The following is a 19,529-nucleotide window of genomic DNA, read 5'->3' on the forward strand; positions in this document are numbered from 1 at the left end:
TGAGACCAAAAGTGAAAAGTCTGAGGTGTGAAGACATATCAAAGTGAAAGTCAAAGTCGCTCAGCTGTGTCTGACTCTTTGCAACCCATGGACTCTATACAGTCCATGGGATTCTCCAGGCTAGAGTACTGGAGTGAGTAGACTTTCCCTTCTCCAGGGGATCTTCCCAACGCAGGGATCAAACCCAGGTCTCCCACATTGCAGGCGGATTCTTTACCAGCTGAGCCACAAGAGAAGCCCAAGAATACCGGAGTGGGAAGACATATCAGTGTGGTGAGAAAAAGATGCTTCATTCAATCAATGCTATTGGGACAACTGGAAAGCCAACTAGGAAAGAAAATAAGATGGATCCCAAGTGGGCTGAGGTATCGCTGGGAGGAGTTGGGTGGTGAGAGAAGCCAATATGAGAACCAGAGCCAGGGATGAAGCCTGAGCAAGAGGACAACCTCCCAAAGGCACTGAGACTTCAGGACAGAACCCATGGGGGAAAAGTCAGTGCGAAGCCTAGTCCGGGCTGGCAAAGACCTGGGCGACAAGCTGGAGAAAAGGGGTTTTGACAAGGCCTATGTGGTCCTTGGCCAGTTTCTGCTGCTAAAGAAAGATGAAGACCTCTTCCAGGAATGGCTAAAGGACACACGTCCTGCCAGTGCCAAGAAGCAGGGGACCCTGATGCTAGAGGGAGGAGGCTGAAAGCTGCTGGACGGTGTCCTCAAACCACAGTCCACATTCCCACAGACGCAGACCCAGACCCACAGACAGGCACTCAGGAATAATTACAGGGAGACACCCTTGTGTGGGAGCCAAATAAGCATCGCATTGCTCCTGTGTATTCTCAACAAATTTTGGAAGAACTGTGCACCCTCTTTATATACTTTGAAGTGGTGAGATCCATTTTTTCCATCCTAAGTTTAAATTATTGCAAAGAACATAATGAATTTTAAAAGAAATCCACTGCATCACTCTTTTAAGCATACGCAAAGGGCTAAAGAGCCATAGAAATGTAACACCTTCCAGGTTCATTTTAAAGATGCACGCCAGGCAGCTCTTCTTTAACAGCACTTTGCACTGTTTCTTACTCTTCTTTTTTAAAATTCATCTTATTTGTTGTATTTCTGGCTGTGCTGGGTCTCTGTTGCTGCACGGGCTTTAGTCGTGGTGTGCGGGCTTCTCACTGTGGTGGCTTCTCTTGTTCTAGAGTTTTCAGGCTTCAGAACTTGCAGCTCTCAGACTCTAGAGCACAGACTCAGTAGTTGTGGCATGTGGGCTAAGCTGTCCCGAGGCATGTGGGATATTCCCGGACTAGGGATCGAACCCGTGTCTCCTGCCCTGGCAGGCAGATTCTTTACCACTGAGCCTCCACGGAACCTCTAGCATGATTCATTTTAAAGATAAAACACCAAGCAGCTCCTCCTTAACAGTGTTGGCACTGTTCCCTCTTGATGGTCAATCTATATTCTACTTTCTCTACAAAATCTTATCCTAACATGACATATTTTTATGCACAAATGTCTTATTATATTTCTCTGAAACAAAAAATGTGCCTATGAATTAAGATCAAAATTTTCATTTCTTGTGATCTTAGTTAAATTTTTCTCTAAGACTGAGTCACCCTTACAATTATTATTAGTATGTGTGTGCACTAACTCGCTTCAGTAATGTCCAACTCTTTGTGACCCTGCGAACTATAGCCCCCCCAGGCTCCTCTGTCCATGGAATTCTTCAGGCAAGGATACTGGAGTAGGCTGCCATTTCCCTCTCCATATTACTGGTCTATCAGCTGATCAAGATTGCATATATGACACAACTTGAAACATATTAATAACTATTGAGCATAAAAAGTAAATTTTGACCACAGATGCATGTCTTAATAAGGTGGACTGGGGAAAGCATTCCTTCCATCAATATTCTAAATTGTTCCTTTGTTATACTGGATAGTTTTCGATATGGGGTAATGCATCAGTAGGAAGGGAGAGGAGATTCGCCTCTCTTTTCATACTTCTCCCAGAATTTCTTTTCCTGGGAGCAGAGCCATTGAAAAGGGAGAGAAGGAAGGAAAAGAGGGAGGGAGGAAAGGAGGGAACCCAGCAGATTCCTCAGGCAAGTCGGGTGAAACTGGAGCTCTGCAAAGGATTCCCTTAATACTCCCCCTGCAGGAGTGCGGGGCGTGGGGTGAATCCACATCTGCAGCCTGAAGGCCACCTGCCACGTGCCACACAGATTGCAATGCTGACGGCAGCATTCTCCGGGAGAGCCTAACCCAGAAATCACCTAATGTTCACCAACAGGGGCCTAGTACAACCATACCAAGTACCAAGTGCTGTGAAAAAGAACATGGGATAAATGTTCAAGGTACACAGTTAAGAGGGAAAAAAATAGGTCACTGAACAATGTGAACAGTACACAATCTGTTATGTGAGTTAAGTTTATACATACAATACACCTGATCACGCCCAGAACACCTCTGGAAGGTGCCTGGGGAGTGACCTTTGGAGGTTCTGACCTCTGACTGCCTCCTCTTCCCATCAACCTCTGCCCCAGCCACACAAGCCACTGTTCCTAGAACTTGATAGGCATGCTCGAGCCTCAGGGCCTTTGCACTTACTGTACCTTATGCCTGAAACACTCCTCTCCAAACATCAATACTTCCTCACTTTACTCAAGTCTCTCATCAATCAATGGTAACCCAAATGACTAAGAGAGTGGATAAACAAAACATAGGCTATTCATGTAAGTATTAGAATAAAAGAATATACACTAAAAACAATTTTTAAAAAATGAACTGATACATACAGCAACAGGAAATATCTCAAAAGCATCTTGTGAACAAAAGCTAGACATGAGCTTCATCCTGTGTGATTCTATTTACATGACATTTAACAATACATAAAGTTCATCTATGGGCTTCCCTGGTGGCTCAGTGGTAAATAATCCACCTGCCAATGTAGGAGACGTGGGTTCAAGCCCTGGGCCAGGAAGATCCCCTGGAGAAGGAAACGGTAACCCTCTCCAGTATTCTTGCCTGGAAAATCCCACGGACAGAGGAGCCTGGCGGGCTACAGTCCCAAGAGCTGGACACAATTTAGCAACTAAAACTACAACAAAGTTAATCTACAGTGAGAGGAGTCATACAGGGCAACAGAGCCGGAGAGAAAGGAATTTCTCCCAGAGTGATGGAAATGTTTTATATCTTGAATGTTGATTATATGGGCATATGCATTTGTTAATGCTCATTAAACTATACATCTTTACTAACCTTTAGATCTGTATTGCACCGTATACCGTATTGTACTTCAATAAGTAATACGCAGACAAACAAATATTAGTAACTAAATGTAAGAGGAGGAGTTTGGGAGCCCGTGAGGCTTGATTTCTTATTCAGTGTTGCCTTGGGGAACTTAACGGTCTCTGGACTATTTCATCATTCACACAATCAGGACAATCACATAAACTCCCTAATAAAGTGGTTAATATAATTTGTTGAGATCACAGAAAGCATAATAAATGAGAACTATTATCATCAGTTAAGAAATTACTATTTAGAGTAAACACAGCTTTGAGCCAGTCCCTGGGCCGGCTGCCCTTTTTGCTGGCTGCCTTCCAGCCAGTTGAAAGCGCACCCCGACAGCGCTCCAGGTGTTCACAGACTTGTGCTGCCGCAAGTGGGAACCTTGTCTGGCAAACCTGGTCCCGTCCCCCTTTACTGCCTCCGGAGACAGCGGTGACGCACCAGTCACCACAGGAAACACGATTGGTTCTGTCTTTCCAGCACCTTGGCGAATCTCATGTCCCACACTCTGGGTCTAAAAAATTTATTAGAGGTTAACCCTGCCCCTCAGGCTGGCCAATCGGAGCACGGCATTCCCAGGCCACAGGGACTGGCTCAGGGCTGGGGACGTGACCCAAGCTGCACCACTGAGGCTCACCCTGGGAAGAATGACCTCCCTGTGCCCTGGAGTCACTGGGCAGGTGACTAGTACTTCAACTGTGAGCTCCGTGAGAGGAGCGTCTTTTGTCTGTTCTGTTGTTTGTCACACCTCCTAGAATAGCTCCTGGCACACAGCTGGCACTAGATAAAGACGGAATGAGTCAAGTATACAGATGCCTAATGGACTGAAGCAAGTCCTTGTCCCAGAATATAATTCCACTTCTACTCCCTGCCCAGATCTGGAGAGTCTGTACAACTTAGTACAGAAGGCATCTGGGGATGTAAGAGGCACAAGGCAAGCAGCTAACAGAAGCTAAGAGTTTAGTGGGCTCTAAGTTCCTGGATTCAAGTTCTGGATCTGCTACTTGCATGCTCTGTGAGCTTGCAGACATTTCTCAACCTCTCTCCACCTCCATTTCCTCCTTTTTTTTTGTCGTTAAGGAAAGTGTAGTGTTTATTGCAGGGCACCAAGCAAGCAGTCCAGGCACAGACTCCCTGATGGCTTTCAAGGAAAGGTTTTTAGAGACAGAATGAGGCGGGGGGAAGGTGGGGTGCATGATCAGCTGGTGGACATTCTTCTGATTGGTTGGTGGTGAGGTAATCCAGGGCCAACATCATCAATCTTCCAATTCCAACCAGTCTGGGGTCTGCATGCTTGTGGGCAGCATATAGTTAACGTCTCCCACCTGGTGGGGTTTTCAGTACCTGCAAAACAGCTCACAGGACATCGCAAAGAATACTATCTATAGCCCTTGAGGGGGAACTAATGCTCCTTGACTTTGTCCATTTCCTCTTTTTCAAAATGGGGACCATAAACCCTGGCTTGTGATGATGTTGGCACAGTCAAGGCTTGTGCATGAATGAACTGTCCAGTGGGAGATTCAGCAAGGCTGCCTGCAGAGACTAGGAATGAGGCTGAACACACCGGGTGCAAACTGGAACCAGACAATCGGGTCCCAGCTCTGGCACTCGGCACCCGTGTGCCCTTGGGCAGGTTGCAGAGCTGCTCTGCTCAGTTTCTCCATCTGTTTAGCTATGTCAGTGATAGCGATCTACTTCATGGGGCATGGTGAAATAGAGAAGGACGACAACTTTAGTGTTCACTTTGTACCATTCTTTACTGCCTTATTAACTCCATTCTCTCCTGCCGGTGGGCTCCCCTGGTAGCTCAGCTGGTAAAGAATCTGCCTGGAATGCAGAAGACCTGTGTTCAATCCCTGGGTGGGGAAGATCCCCTGGAGGAGGGCATGGAAACCCACTCCAGTATTCTTGCCTGGAGAAACCCCAGAACAGATGAGCCTGGCAAGAAGATGGTGAAGGACAGGGAAGCCTGGTGTGCTGCAGTCCACAGAGTCACGAAGAGTCAGACACAATGGAGCAACCAAGCACACTCCTGCCATTAGAGTGCAGAAGCTATATCAATTGACCACCATGACCTTCCCGATAGCTAGAGACTATGACTCAATTCTGGTCAATCAGCAGTAAGGGGAGTCCCCTGGGGGCTTCTGGGAAAATATTTTTCTCCTTGCAGGGCCTTCTCTCATTTCCCTAGAACCCCCATCCCACATATAAACACGCACATGAACACACACACACACTTCATCCCTTTGGACACAGCAGTATAAAGGCGTGATGCCTGGTGCTCCAGCAGTTCCTTTGAGGCCTTGAGGGGAGTTATTGCCTGAATGCCAAGATGGTAAAGATAGAAAGAGTCCTCAGGTCTCTAATGACATCACCAAGCCACCGAACCAACCACAAGCCACCTTCCTCCACCAACAATAAACATCCCTTAGACTTAGGTTTGGGTAAGATTTATTGGCTGGGTTTCCAATCCATCACAGATGGGCACAAACTAATTTGTGTCTTGTTCTTTCACAATAAGCATGCATTACTTTCTCAGATTTAGTAAGTCCTCCTAAAAAACTTCGGAGGGAAAAAAACCCTAAAGCTCCAAAATAAAATAAAATGTGATTCAATTTTAAAAAGAAAAGAGATAAAACACAGCACAGAATTCAGCACACACTAGGCCTTCAGCAGAAGGAAGCCACTGTGGTTGTGTGCTCATCAAAGGCAGGACCCAGGTGGGTATGGGAGCCGGAAGATCACTGAGGAAAGAGAGGGAGTGGGGGGGGGGCGGTTCTGAAGAAATCTGAAGAAATACAGTGGCTTAGGGGTCTGATGTGGGGTCAGCTGGAGCCAGGGCAGTAGAAACAGAGAAGGAACCAATTAGCTACAAATGAGGGTTAAGACCCCAGTGAGAGACAGGAGCACACCCTGGAGGACGAGCCATCAGGACAGGTTTCTAAGGAACTGACCAGGGAGTCTCAAGGACAGGTGAACAAGGAGGGGTGGACGAGGACTTTCTCTGGTGCAGAGGGAGAAAATGTCAGAACTCACAGTTATGTCTGTTTGAAAAAGGAGGAAGAAAGGTAAGAAAAGGGAGAAGAAAAAGAGAAGGAGAAGAAATTAAGCTTTACTAGGCATAAAATAAATCAACCCCGAATATTCATTGCAAGGACTGAAGCTGAAACTCCAATACTTTGGCCACTTGATGCAAAAAGCCAACTCACTGGGAAAAGACTGATGCTGGGAAAGACTGAAGGCAAAAGGAGAAGGGGGTAACAGAGAATGAGATGGTTGGATGGCATCACCGACTCAATGGACATGAATTTAAGCAAACTCCAGGAGATAGTGAGGGACAGGGAAGCCTGGTGTGCTGCAGTCCATGGGGTTGCAAAGGGTCAGACACAACGAAGCGACTCAACAACCACCACCACAGGCATATAGAGATACACCCAGAAAAGGCCTCTAGGGTCCCTCCACCGGCAGGTGCCAGCTTCCCCAGGTGCCAGACCTAAAGGCAAAAGGACTGACGCGGGCGCCCTCTCCTGTCCACTCAGCGCATTGCAGCTGGGCAAATCAATTCCCAGGGACATTCTCAGGTTGCAAATCAAGTCCTCATACAGGAGTTTCTTAAAGACTCCTGCTCAGAAACCAAGGACTGCACGTCTAACAAGACCAGCAAGAGGAAATTCCAACAAATGCCTCTGCATATGAAGGGTGGGGATGCAAACTGAGCAGGGGATTAAAAGCAGCTGACAGCACACTCTTCTTTGGATCTCTGTGTCTTAGTGAGGTCTTTGCCAGCTGTGGCAGCTGTGCACAAAGAATGTCAGCGCTCCCACAGAGGCCTCATGGAGGGTTTCCAATGCATTAACAACGTCTGTACAGGAAAATATCTTTAGTGAGAGCAAAAATATCTGGGGGCTAGGAATACATAAACCAAAAAATATTTAAATATTAGTTTCATCCCTCCTAATTTTTACATGTTTTTAAATGCACATAATATATTCATAGTAATATGTCAGCACTATACATGACTCCTAGTTAACTATATATATAGTTTTATATATATATATATATATATATATATATATATATATATCTTCATATTGTAATATATATACACACACAGGCTTCCCTTGTGGCTCAGCTGGTAAAGAATCTGCCTGAAATGTGAGAGACCTGGGTTCAATCCCTGGGTTGGGAAGATCCCCTGGAGAAGGGAAAGGCTACCCACTCCAGCATTCTGGCCTGGAGAATTCCATGGACTGTGTAGTCCATGGGGTCAAAAAGAGTCGGACATGACTAAGCAACTTGCACTTTCTTTTCACTTCACACACACACACACACACATATATACATATACACACATACATACATTCATACTAGAGGAGAACGCTCAAAATGTTTCCTTAATAGGAGAGCACGATGAAACTGTTTGGAAGTCACCAGCATCAGCCTGCTGCTGTGTAACAAAACTGATATGGTGCTCTGGAGATTATAAATAGACTTCAGGGAAGTGGTTTTCAAACACTCATGCACACGAGGATCCTTTCTGAAGAATATTAAAAATAAAAATGCCCAGCTCTTCCTTCCCCAGATGGACCCGATCAGGATCCTGGGTGGCTAAGGGGAGCACCCCACAAACCTCACTTTTTTTCCCCTTCAGGGCATCTACTTTCAGCTCATCAGTCTTCACAGCAGCTGTATTTAGTCTGGGGTTTGTGTAATCCTATTGAGCTCTGAATGTCAATTCTATCTGTCACTTCTTGGAGTTCTCTTTGGCTTTTTTCCCAACTCCCTGGTGATTTTTTATTGTACTCATTTGTATTTTTGTATCCCTCCAATTTTAGCCTTTCCATACATAAGCAGAGCTCTTTTGTATCCACATCTGACCATTCCTGTATCCACAGTGTTGGCAGGTCTTGAGCTGCCATATTTTGTATCTGCTGACTCTTGATCATGGTGCCTGCTTCTCTGTACTGCACACAATTTTTTCTCATGAGCTCATATTTGCTGGAACTCTACCTGAAGGAATTCTTCAAGGCCCAGGCAGAGAGGGGAGACCTCCTCCAGGGAGGGTGTATGTTTGTCCTGACCAGGTACTTAGGGGCACACAGACCCAGGTTCATTTTCAGCCTGCTGTTTCCAGGGCCTTTCAAAGAGTATAAATTAAGCCTCGAACCCACACAGGGACAGTCAGTGGCTGCCAATTCACAGAGGAAGACGTTTTCAATCTCTGCCTAGATCTAAGGGTGTGTGTCTTTGCAGGATGGGTTCTTTTTAGTCCACTCTTCCCCTGAGGGGTACCTTCACTGGGAGCTGGTTGTGCACAAGGTGGTCCCCTGTCCAGCTTTCCCACAACACAGCCTCTGTCCCTGAGGCCACGTGAACCTGTCGATGTCCCCAGACTATCAGGTAGCCTCTGTGCTCGCTCCCCTCCTTGGCTCTTTGCTCTTGATTTCTCCTTGCTCTGCGAGGAGTCCCTCTTCTTCCTCACAGGTACAAACCATTCATTCCAAAGGATGCTTCAAGTATTTCAGGAAGCATTGGGTCATAGGAGGTTCTCTACTCAGCCACACTGTCCTCTCTCTTTGACCTTCTCACTTTTCTTTGCTCAGAGATATACCTCCAGTCCCATCAGATCAACATAATTGCCCTGTGCTAGTTAGAAATGTTCACGGGGAGGGCCCAACTCCTCTGCCTGTGGCAAGGCTGTGAGGAATGACTGAGGAAGAGACACCAACACCACCTAGAGGCCTGAAGTACTGACAGCTCAGCCACAAGAGGCCGCCAGGGAGTGCACCCTGAGAAAGAATGCTCTAGAAAGTTTAGTATTAAGATAATGATGGGACTTCCCTGGTGGTAGAGTGGTTAAGAATCTGCCTGCCCGTGCAGGGGACACAGATTTGATCCCTGGTCTGGGAAGATCCCACATGCCTTGCGGCAACTAAGCCCCTGTGCCACAACGACTGAGAACGCCCAGCACCTGTGCTCTGCAACTAGAGAGGCCACCACAATGAGAAGCCCGCGCGCCGCAACTAGAGACAGCCTGAGCACGCCAACGAAGACCCAATGCAGCCAAAAATAATGACTAAACACACAAATAATTTTTAAAAAATTAAAAAAATACTCTAGGATGATAAATGGATAGCTGCAAGCCCCCCCAAAGGCGATGATAATGATCAAAATAGTATGGTGCCTGACATCTCCATATAGTCAACAAAGAATTATGCAGTGCTTAAGAGCCAGGCATTGTTTAATGCTTTATGGATATATGAACTCATGGAATATGAATTATAATGATACAATTTATAGACAACAAAAGTACGACCCAGAGAAGCTAAATAACTTGCCTTGGGGCCACACAGAAAATGGCAGAACTGGGATTCACATGCAGCCAGACAGCTCCGCTCCAGAGGCTAGTTTTTGCCCACTCCACCCAACCAAGTTACTGAGTTCACTCTAAGTCACTGAACTTAGAACATGCCAGGCCTGTGCTAAGGGTATTCGCGTACTTGACAGATCCTCCCATCAGACCTATGAGGTGAATGCTACACTGTGCGGAGGAGGAAACCGAGGTACAGAAAGGCAGAGGGACTCGCCCAGGACACACACTGGATGGCAGAGCTGAAAGCTGAGTGCGGGAAGCCTTTATCTGGAGGCAGTGTTCGGCCTCTGGACAGTGATGCCCATGCAGGATAAGAGCAAATTATCACAGCCAGCACCAACGACCAGATCCGCACGTTCTGGACTAGGCCTTGATATCCACTAGCTCTTGGATCCTCACAAGAATCTGGGAGGTGAGTTCTGTCGTCACCCTCATCGGACAAACATGGATTTGGGAGTCTCGGAGAGGTCAAGCTGCTTGCCCAAAGTCACACAACTCGTTAGTGGCACCAAGATGCCAAGCCAGGAGGGTCTCCCCTGGGACAAACTGCCTTTGGTGACTGACTGTATCGCGCCCTGTGTAGTCCCCTCCCACACTCCCTCTGGTCTGTGCCAGAGCTACTGGGATAAACAGAGTGTGCTGGAAGTGATGCTGTGTGGTTCCAGGTCCTGCCCTTAAATGGCCTGCAGCTTCTGCTCCTTCTCCCATGGAAATCTGGCTCCAGCAAGCCCTGAGAGACCATGAGGGGAAAGACATGTGGAAAAGAGAGGTCTGTAGACAACACTGAGATGGCGAGAGGGAACAGGATATTCCAACACCCCAGTCGAGCCTCCTGATGACTCCAGGCCCGGCTGCCCTGACTGAAACCCCCTGAGAGACCACCAGGCCAGACGGGCAGAGGAACCAGCCAGCTGAGCCCAGTCAAGGCACAAAACTGTGAGAGAAAAACAAAACGGTTGCTGTGTAAAGCCCTTAAACAGTAGGTCATGTTGCTTTGTAAGCAAAAGAAAACAAAAACCAACTCCAAAGCCAAAACTTATAAGAATGACCACAGAGCTGAGCTCTTCTGAAAAAACTCTCTCAGTCGCCTGAGAGAATTACATGGCATATTAGTTTCCTATTCCTTCTGTAAGAAATGACCACAAAAGCAGTGGCTTAAAACAACTCGCATTTGTTATCCACAGTTTCAAAGGTCAGGAGTCTGAAATGGTTCTCACTAGGCTACACTGTCAGTAAGTGAGAGCTCCTTTCCAGAGGCTGTAGGGAAGAATTTGTTTTCCTGCCTTTCCCAGCTTCCAGAGGGCACCTGCATTCCTGAGCTCACGCTCCCTCCTCCATCTTCAAATGGATGCCTTTCCTGTCTCCTTCTTTCACCTATAAGGACCTGGGTGATTACACTGGGCCCACCTGTACAATTCAGGCCGCTCTCGTTCCTCAAATACCTGATTCAGTCATACACGTAATAATGTGCCTCTGTCGTGTAAGGTAACACATTCAACAGGTTCCTGGAATTAAGATGTGGGCATCTCCAGGCAGGGGAGGGCTCATTATTCTGCCCACCAGGGTAGCAAACTGGAAAAATAACCAGTGTTCTCCAAAGGTCTAAGTGGAAACACATTGGAATTTTCCCACTGCCCAGAGACCTCCCACAGCTCTTCCCACGGTGCACTTTGCAGGCATGGCCCCAACCTGCCTGGCATCACTGCCCTCTTTTATTTTCTCTCCCCAAGAAATCTTGGTTGAAAAAGATCATTGCCTCCCCAGCACAGTGCGTCACCGATGATTTATGCTTCATGCATTTACTGTTCTTTCTCAGGCAGACACACCTACTCCTCCAGCTTCTACTGTGAGGAGACGCATGGCCAGGCCCACCCTCTGTGTCTAAAGAATCTTAGCCAAAGATACAGTCGCTGTATGTGTGGGTCAGCTCGGGAGGCCTGACCCGGAAGAACACACAGTAGCCATAATGCTGGAAAACTCCGGTTGCCTGGGACAGGGGCCATGGTGAACAGCAGTTAGCAGTATGAAGACAATACAACAACATAATTCAAAAAGGGTAAATCTGATAAGTCAGTGCATTCCAACATCAAACAGCATCTCCAACCAAACCTGTCCCCCCACTGAGCTCCTGGTGCTTTCTGTTCAGCCTGCCCCTCCACCAGACTGCCTGTCACACCCCATCCACAGGAAATCCTGCTGGAGCTACCTTTTAAATAAATCTACTGCTTATTCATTACTAAGGGGAAAAAGAAAGGTTCTATTAGTGGTCACCACCTTAACCAAGGGATCCAAGTTACCACCACAAATGACGGAACAAACAGACATCAGGAGCCCCCTGAGGTGATGTCCTTAGGTGTTCTGAAGTGTTCCTGCCAAATATGCTCAACGTGAATCAAATCAGAGGAAACGATCAGAAAACCTCAGATTGCAGGACACTATGGAACAACTACCCCAAAGTCAACACCGCAAGGACAGGGATACTGTTATAGAGGAGGGCCAGCAAACTTATTCTGTGAAGGGCCACAGAGTAACCATTTTACATTTGTGGGCCATAGAAATCCATCTCTGTGTCCACAGACAACGTATAACAAATGGACATGGTTCTGTTCCAATAAAACTTTATTTACAAAGACAGGCACTGGGCCAGACTGCCAAACCTGCTGTAGATTAAAGGATACTAAAGAGGCATGATCATCAAATGCTGTGGATGATTGTTGAGCTGACACTAGATTAAAAATAAAAATAATAAACAGCTTAAAAAGGACATTTTGGGGACCAGACTATGAGCTATATATTATATAGAAGCTATATATTAAACAATATTGTCACTAATATATTATTGTTATCAATGCTAAATTTCTCAGGTGTGATACTGGTTCCATGTTATATAGAAGGTCTTTGTTCTTAGAAAATACAGGCTGAAATATTTAGGAGTTTAGAACCATGTCCAAGACTTATTTACAAATTTTTCAGGGGGAAAAAAAAAAAAGACTGTGTGTATACATTCATGTATGATGGCAAGACCAAACAAATCTGCTGAAAGCTAATAAGAGCAAACTAGGGGTTGAAGGGCATATAACCGATGACCATACCATTCTTTCTTTCAACTTTTCTGGGAGTGTGAAATTTTAGAAAGAAGTTGCTGGAGAAAGAGTGTGAGGCAGTGGGCAAGTGACTTCCCGCTCACCTGGACTCCTGTAGTCATCTCCTCCCTGCAACCACTCTCACCCTATGATTGCCAAAAGGATCACATGAAAAGTGGACTCAGATCCGGTCCCTCCTCTGCTCAGACCCTCCAGTGAGTCCCAGCCATTCAGAGGGGCCCAAAGGCCCTGCACGATCTGCCCCCTTCCCACCACCTGTTTGGCCCTCAGTCTCTACTCTATCCCTCTGTTCAGCCACACTGGCTTCCTCGATGTTCACCAAGCATGCCAGGTGCTCGCTCACCTCAGGGCCTTGGCAGGTGTGGAGACTTCGGGTGAGAAAGCTCTTCCCCCAGACCCCCGCACTGCTGGCTCCCTCCTCTCCTCATATTGTCGATGAGGTCACCCTGATAATCCTATCTAAACTTCACAATCGTCCCCCAAATACTCCTTCTGCATCCCTGATGTTTTCTCCAGAGCAGTTTGTGCTATCGAATATATTTCACACTTTACTGCTTTCTTTATTGTCTGACTTTCCCCCAAAGCTGAGAATGTAAGGTCTCCTGAAGACAAAATGTTTTGCTTTTTCTTCTCTGCTGTATCCATAACATCTACACGACAGCCACAACTCAGAGCCATGCACTGACCTACCATTTTACATCCACTTACTCCTCACAACAACAGAATGAGATAAGTATTATTTATAGCATAAATGCATATGCAGCATATACACAAAATAGGAATAATAACAGTGTCTAACTCAGAGTAATTGGTGAGGACTTAATGCTGTGAAGTGCTTAGCACACTGCCTGGCACAAAGTGAGTGCCCATTAAATGTCACTATTATATAATACCCACTGTACAGAGGAGGAAACTGAACCTCAGAGGGGTTAGTGACCTGCCCAAAACCACCTGGCTGAGAAGGGGGGGACCCCAGTTTGGAACCGATGTCAGTTTGATTCAAGTTGCTGCTTTTTAAACCACAATACTAAGACATCCCACGGTGTCTGGGAGAAAGGCAGTGGCAGGAAACAGAAACCAGCTCTGGGAATCCAGAATGCAGGGTTTAAGTCCCGCCTTAAAGGGCCAGGGTTTAAGTCTGGCCCAGACTCCACGTGTAACCTCAGCAATTCTCTTCTGCTCTCAAGACTTTAGTTTTCTAAATAGAAAGTTTTCAAGACTTTAGTTTTTGATAAACTGCAGGGAGTCATTTCCCCTCCCTGACATGGGGACAAAACAGTGTGAGAGTCAAAAGAGAAAGCTTACAGGAAAGCACTTCAGTAACTGAAATCCAACACTTCTCCATTCTAAGATCTGCAACTCTGGCAGACAACCGACCAAACACCAAAAGATTAACAATTCCAGGCTCTGCAAAGCAAATTTTAGGCATCCAAACTTGTAAAGAAAAGAAGTGTGGTTCCCTTAACCATTTGGCCTTTGCACACGCTCCTCCCTGTCCCTCAACATTATCCCTGTCCCTGTGCTGTCTGCTGACATTCTTCTCACCCTTCAGTTCCCAGCCCAGAGGTCTCCTCTGCCAGGAAGCTCTCCCTGAATGCTACTTCAGGTCAAGTGTCCAGTGGGCTACCTTATCCAAGCTCTGCCCACTCGGGTCATCACCTTGAAGGATGGGCCTGTCCTCACTTGGGCTGGCTTGATTCCTGCTGTTTCACCAGCACTGCCCAACACAAGGCCAATCACAGGGCAGACACTCAGAAAACACCAACTAAATGAAGTACCAGCTGGATTAATGGTGGTTCCCTGACCTAGCAAATCAGGTTAAATTTCCTTATTCTTTGCTCCCACAGGCCCCTCGCACGTATCATCTTCTCACAGTAGCCCGTATTTTAAATGTCTACTATGCCCTTCGGATCTCAGCTCAGGCAGCCGTCCTCCAGAGTCTAGACAGCTTTCCCGACCCCACGCCCCTGGGTCAGGAGGTCTCTCAGCTCTGGAGTTGGCACCATCCTGTCCGCTCTGGAGTGACAATGATGGATCATAAATGTGTCTCCCAGCCCAGCAAAAAAGCCAGCACGGCCTGTCTACTGAATGAATGGAAGAGCAAATATGGTGTATGTGTGGATTAATAAATAGACGGATGAATGTCCACTTTAGTTAAAATGACTCCTTTAGCCAGATTCCCATGTCACGACTCCAGACTTTGCCCGGAGCCACGCCCCTAACCTAGGCCTATTCCCCAGAGTACAAGTGGGACAAACGAATGACCTAAACAGATGAAAAAAGCACCCCTCACTTCCCAGGACGGGAGGGAAACTGAGGCACGAGGTGGTGTTTGAGGAATGAAGCCACACAAGGATGGTTTGGCAAATGACCCGGTCAAGTTTTTCCTCAGCGCTCCACAGGTCCTCTCAGTCCCGGCATGCCCCGCCCAAATCACTCCCGTTGCCAACACTATTGGCTCGTCTAGACGTCAATCTTCTCGCGCTCTTTTCCTCTATTGGCTAATATTCCCAAATCAAGCGCGGGCACTTTGTACCGCCCTTCACCCATGCCCGTTCTTACTATTGGGCTACTCGTATGCCCCTCTTCAAGGAACCCTCCCTATTGGCGTCAAGACTCTGCCGGTTCGGGCTGTGATTGGTTGTAAACAGAAGCCCATCTCCTGAGCAACCACCTGAGAAGGGTTAGAGAATGGAAAGGTTGGAGGGACGTGGGGTCAGACTCACGCTGAGCCGGCGGGAGGCAGATATAGGTCTTGAAGAACTCGCTTCGGCGGGCGGCCTCCTTAATGCGGTTGGCAAGCGGCTTGCTGACCTGCCGGATGCCCAAGTATAGCAGCTTCGCCATAGGGAACGCGCCCACCACCATCTTGGCGGTCGCAAGGGGAACACGCAACCTTGCTGACTGGGAGGGGCGCCTTAGATCGCTCCCTCCTCCCCCGCCCTCTCGTCGCCGCGCGTGCGTACGTACGTGCGTACGCCCCGAGGGAACCGCTGGGGCGGTCCATGACGTCACGGCGTAGACGCTGACGTTCCGACGTCCGTTCCTATGAATATGCAAATATACGGCGGAAGTGAGACTGTCAGAGGGTGGTACCGTTAAACGGTTGCTGTAGCCTATATGGGTTCCCACGCCCGCTTCGGCTGACGTCATCGCCTTCCTCCGTGACGTCGCGTACCTGCGCGGCTTCTCCAAAAGAGCAGTCTTAATTAGTCCTAGTTAGGGCTCAGGCATCCCAAATGCACCTTCTCTCTCAGTTTAGAGCTGTCACTGGTCGTGAGAAACTAGCCAGGTAACCTGTAGTGAGATCCCAGCTCTGCGGTGTACTTGCTGTGTATGGCGAATGACTTACCCTCTCTGAGTATCAGCATTCCCATCTACAGAATGGAATCATAAGAAGGCACATTCCTTATTAGATTGTTACGAGGTTTGCATGAGAATCTTGAAGATAAATACATAATGAGTGAACTATGTTAAGTGTTTAGAATGATGCGAATCACCCAACAAACAGCCCTTATAACTGCATAGGTATTAGCATTGTTATTGCTAACTTAAGCATGAGGGTTCATTTCATCTCCAGAAACAGCTGTTTCAACCCTTTCCCAAGTAACTGACAAACAGGCCTAAAAAGGGGCCAGGGGAGTGGCACGAGGCCCCTCGGCCAGGAGAGGTTGATAACCCAGCCTCTTGGCTAATAAACTTACCCGTTCTCAAGCAGGTCCACTTCCTCCGTTGGGGAGGAGGGTCCCTAGGGAGCTGGCTCAGGAAGGAGTTTAAAGAACATGGCCCAGACTGTCATCCCTTACCCAGCGGGGAGCAAAATCATGTAAACAAGGTCGTCTGAGAAAAATGCCTGGGTGATGGAGTGCTAATGGGTAATTGAGAGATTCTCGAAGAGGCAGAGGACGAGGGAAAGTCCAAGGAGCAGAGTTGTGTACAGGAGGACACAAACGTTCAGGTCACAGAGTCGGGGGAGCCAGGGCTTTCCTCGGCAACCGCTCGGACTCCCTGTGTGTCTTTTGTCACTTTCCTGGTCCTGATGGACTCCCATTTCTCCATCTGATATAATGGTGATACTGACATGTATGAACCCTGATGTTCTAAATTACTAAGAATGCCAAGACTCCGTGAAAACAACTCCTCTCCAGGATCCCTGTTGGACTGAAGGTGTGAAGGAGCTTGGGACCTATTCCAGATCCATCACCCACTCACTGGGAACCAACCACTCCCCCATTTTACAGACTGACCAACTGAGGCCAGAGACTTCACAAGGATTTATCCAGAGTTCCATGGGTAATCAGGAGAGAAACCCCTTGGGTTTCTTGAGTCCCAGCCTAGAGTCTTCTCCTTATCCTTAGGGGTGTTAGTCTGGGGTCCAAGAACCGACTTGGGAGAGGGGCTCAGGTTCCACTTGATGCATTTAGGAAACTTTTAAACTTGTACATGATTTTTTTGTGTATAATTCACTACTGTTTCCTCAGCTCCTAGAACAATTTCTGGCATACAGTAGGTGCTCAATACTTATTGAATGAATGGAAATGAGCATTTGGTGGAGGGGTAGTGTTCAGGCTTTCATCCGATTCCCCGAGGGGCCATGTTCAGAAAGTTTCTGGGTCCCTACATGTTCATCCTGGTAGCTGTACTGCAATGAGACAGGGTGGGAAAATTATAACACCCCCCCCCCCACCAACCGCTAGATCCCAGGCCTCCCTCTTTTCTTTCTCCCATAACACCAGAGCCCCGACTTCCTGCATCTCAGTGACGCAACCCTCCTCTTGCAAAAAAGTTGTCCTCGTTAAGTTCTTTTTTTTCCCCCGTCATTCCCCTCCTCCCTCCTCTTTCTTTCTCTCAGGAACCTCTCCTGGGAACTTTCGGGGCAAGTGTGTATTTATGCCCGTGTGTGTGTGTGTGTGTACAGGCTTCACATCTCCTTAGCCTGGAGCCTCGTACACACCCAGAGGGGTCAAGGCCTGTACAGAGCTGGGTGTTTCCTCCTCCTGCTCTCCAGTCTGGTTCTGGAAGGACAGCCATTCCTGGTTGACCCCTGAGGGCCAGGGGAGGGAGGGGAACGCCATTAGCCAGGGCAGCAGCCTTGGCCACTCTGGGGCGTGGGAACAGAGGCAGAGGCGGGGAGGGGAAAGGGAACCCAGGATGGTCTCAGCACTGACTCACCGGCTGTGTGACCTTGGGCTAATCACTTGGCCTCTCTGGTGAATAGCGCCTGGGATCATTCCCAGAGTTCCTTCTAATTCAGGTCCTCTGGTCACCCTTTTCCCAGGATGGGCAAGGGACTAGGGTTACACAATCCCACAGGACCTTGAATTTCTTCCATCATTGGATTCCTTCAAGAGAAATCCCAAAGCTGACACCGATCCTTGCTTGCTCCACCCTGGCCCGGGTCCAGCTGTCAGCATCTCCTGCCTGGGCTTCTGGCTTCCGCCTTTACTTCCCATATTCTGTTCCGCACTCAGCAGCCTGGGACTCCTGTTAACATTTAAGCCAATCCCAAATGTTCTTTGCTAAGAGCCCCTCGGTGGTTCCCATCTACCTTGGAATAAAAGGCAAGGTCCTCACATGGATTCACAATGCTCTGGGACATCGGCCCCTGTGCCTACCTGTCTCATCTCCATTCTTAATGTCCTCCCACACCTCTGCTCCCACCACACTGCTGTGTGTACTTGCTGGCCCTCGAAATGCAGGCGCTCTCTTACTAGGGCTTTCCACCTGTTGTCCCCTCTGCCTGAAGCCCTCTCCCATCTGACCCCTCGCCTCCTTCAGGTCTTTTCTCAAATGCCCCCTTCTCAGTGAACCCTCCCCACTCTCCTGATCTAGATCAGACTCCATATCACTCTCTGTCCTCTCAATTGGCTTTATCTTGCTCCATTACCCTTACCAATTCCATTTTTTTTTTTTGGCTGCACCACACAGCATATGGGTTCTTAGTTCACCAACCAGGGATTGAACCTGTGCTCCTTGCAGTGGAAGGGCAGAGTCTTAACCACTGGACTGCTAAGGAAGTCCTTTGATTCCAAATTTAATATTTATCTTTATTTACTCATTTACTGTGAGCTCCATGATGGCGGGGCCTGGACTGTCTTGGTCACTGTTTATACCGGCCAGCATAGGTATAAATAAATCTCTCTTGAATGAATGAATACCCTTCTCTTGTCCTGAGCCCTGTTCCCAAGCCTATCCTGCTCCCTGCTTCTCCAGACAGTTGACCAATTGCCCTTTATTTGAGTTCTGACATGCTCCCTCCTCCTCCTCAGGCCTCACTTGGAGAAATCTGTTTATCTCCAAACTCTGAAATGTTCTGTCCTGCTCTCTCTCTACTCTATATGACCAGGGGCTTCCCAAAGACACAAGTGATTGTTCAATACTCCTTCCACTTTCCCCTTGAATCACAGACTTTTACTCCCTTGTTGGAAATAATCCTAACTTCTTTGTCTTTGCCTTCTGGAAACTTAATCTATCGGTCCCCTCCTCTAGGAAGCCCTTTCCATCCCCCAGACTGCAACAGAGGCCCTCTTGGGTTCCCCCAGCCCCTGGGCTCCCCTGTGTGAACCCTGCCCACTGTGGAGCATCACCCTCCCGGGATAGATCTGTCTCTTCCATTGGAATGGGAGCCGTGAAGACAGAGCCAGGGCTGCCATTTGTCACTGCCGGGTCACTAGCACCACCCAGCACAGGGCCTGGCACAGTTCTACTAAATTATCAGGGGGTCATGGCAGAGGATGACGGCTGATAAGTGACACATCAGCCTCAC

The 19,529-nt window shown here is 47.8% G+C and overlaps 1 protein-coding gene across 2 annotated transcripts in view; it reads right to left on the reverse strand.

Moving 5' to 3' along the window:
- OPA3 (outer mitochondrial membrane lipid metabolism regulator OPA3) overlaps positions 1-17,296 on the reverse strand; it is a 67,443-nt gene extending 50,147 nt beyond the window's left edge. The window contains exon 1 of one of the 2 annotated variants that reach the window (XM_006067507.4): positions 15,490-17,296. In XM_006067507.4, coding sequence (XP_006067569.3) covers positions 15,490-15,916 — 427 coding nt within the window. In that variant the 5' untranslated portion in view covers positions 15,917-17,296. The remainder of the gene's footprint in view (positions 1-15,489) is intronic. The other variant, XM_006067508.4, reaches the window with a different exon arrangement.
- Between the last annotated feature and the right edge of the window lie 2,233 nt (positions 17,297-19,529).

The sequence above is a fragment of the Bubalus bubalis genome, chromosome 18 (genome assembly GCF_019923935.1).
Source record: "Bubalus bubalis isolate 160015118507 breed Murrah chromosome 18, NDDB_SH_1, whole genome shotgun sequence".
NCBI lineage: Eukaryota > Metazoa > Chordata > Mammalia > Artiodactyla > Bovidae > Bubalus > Bubalus bubalis.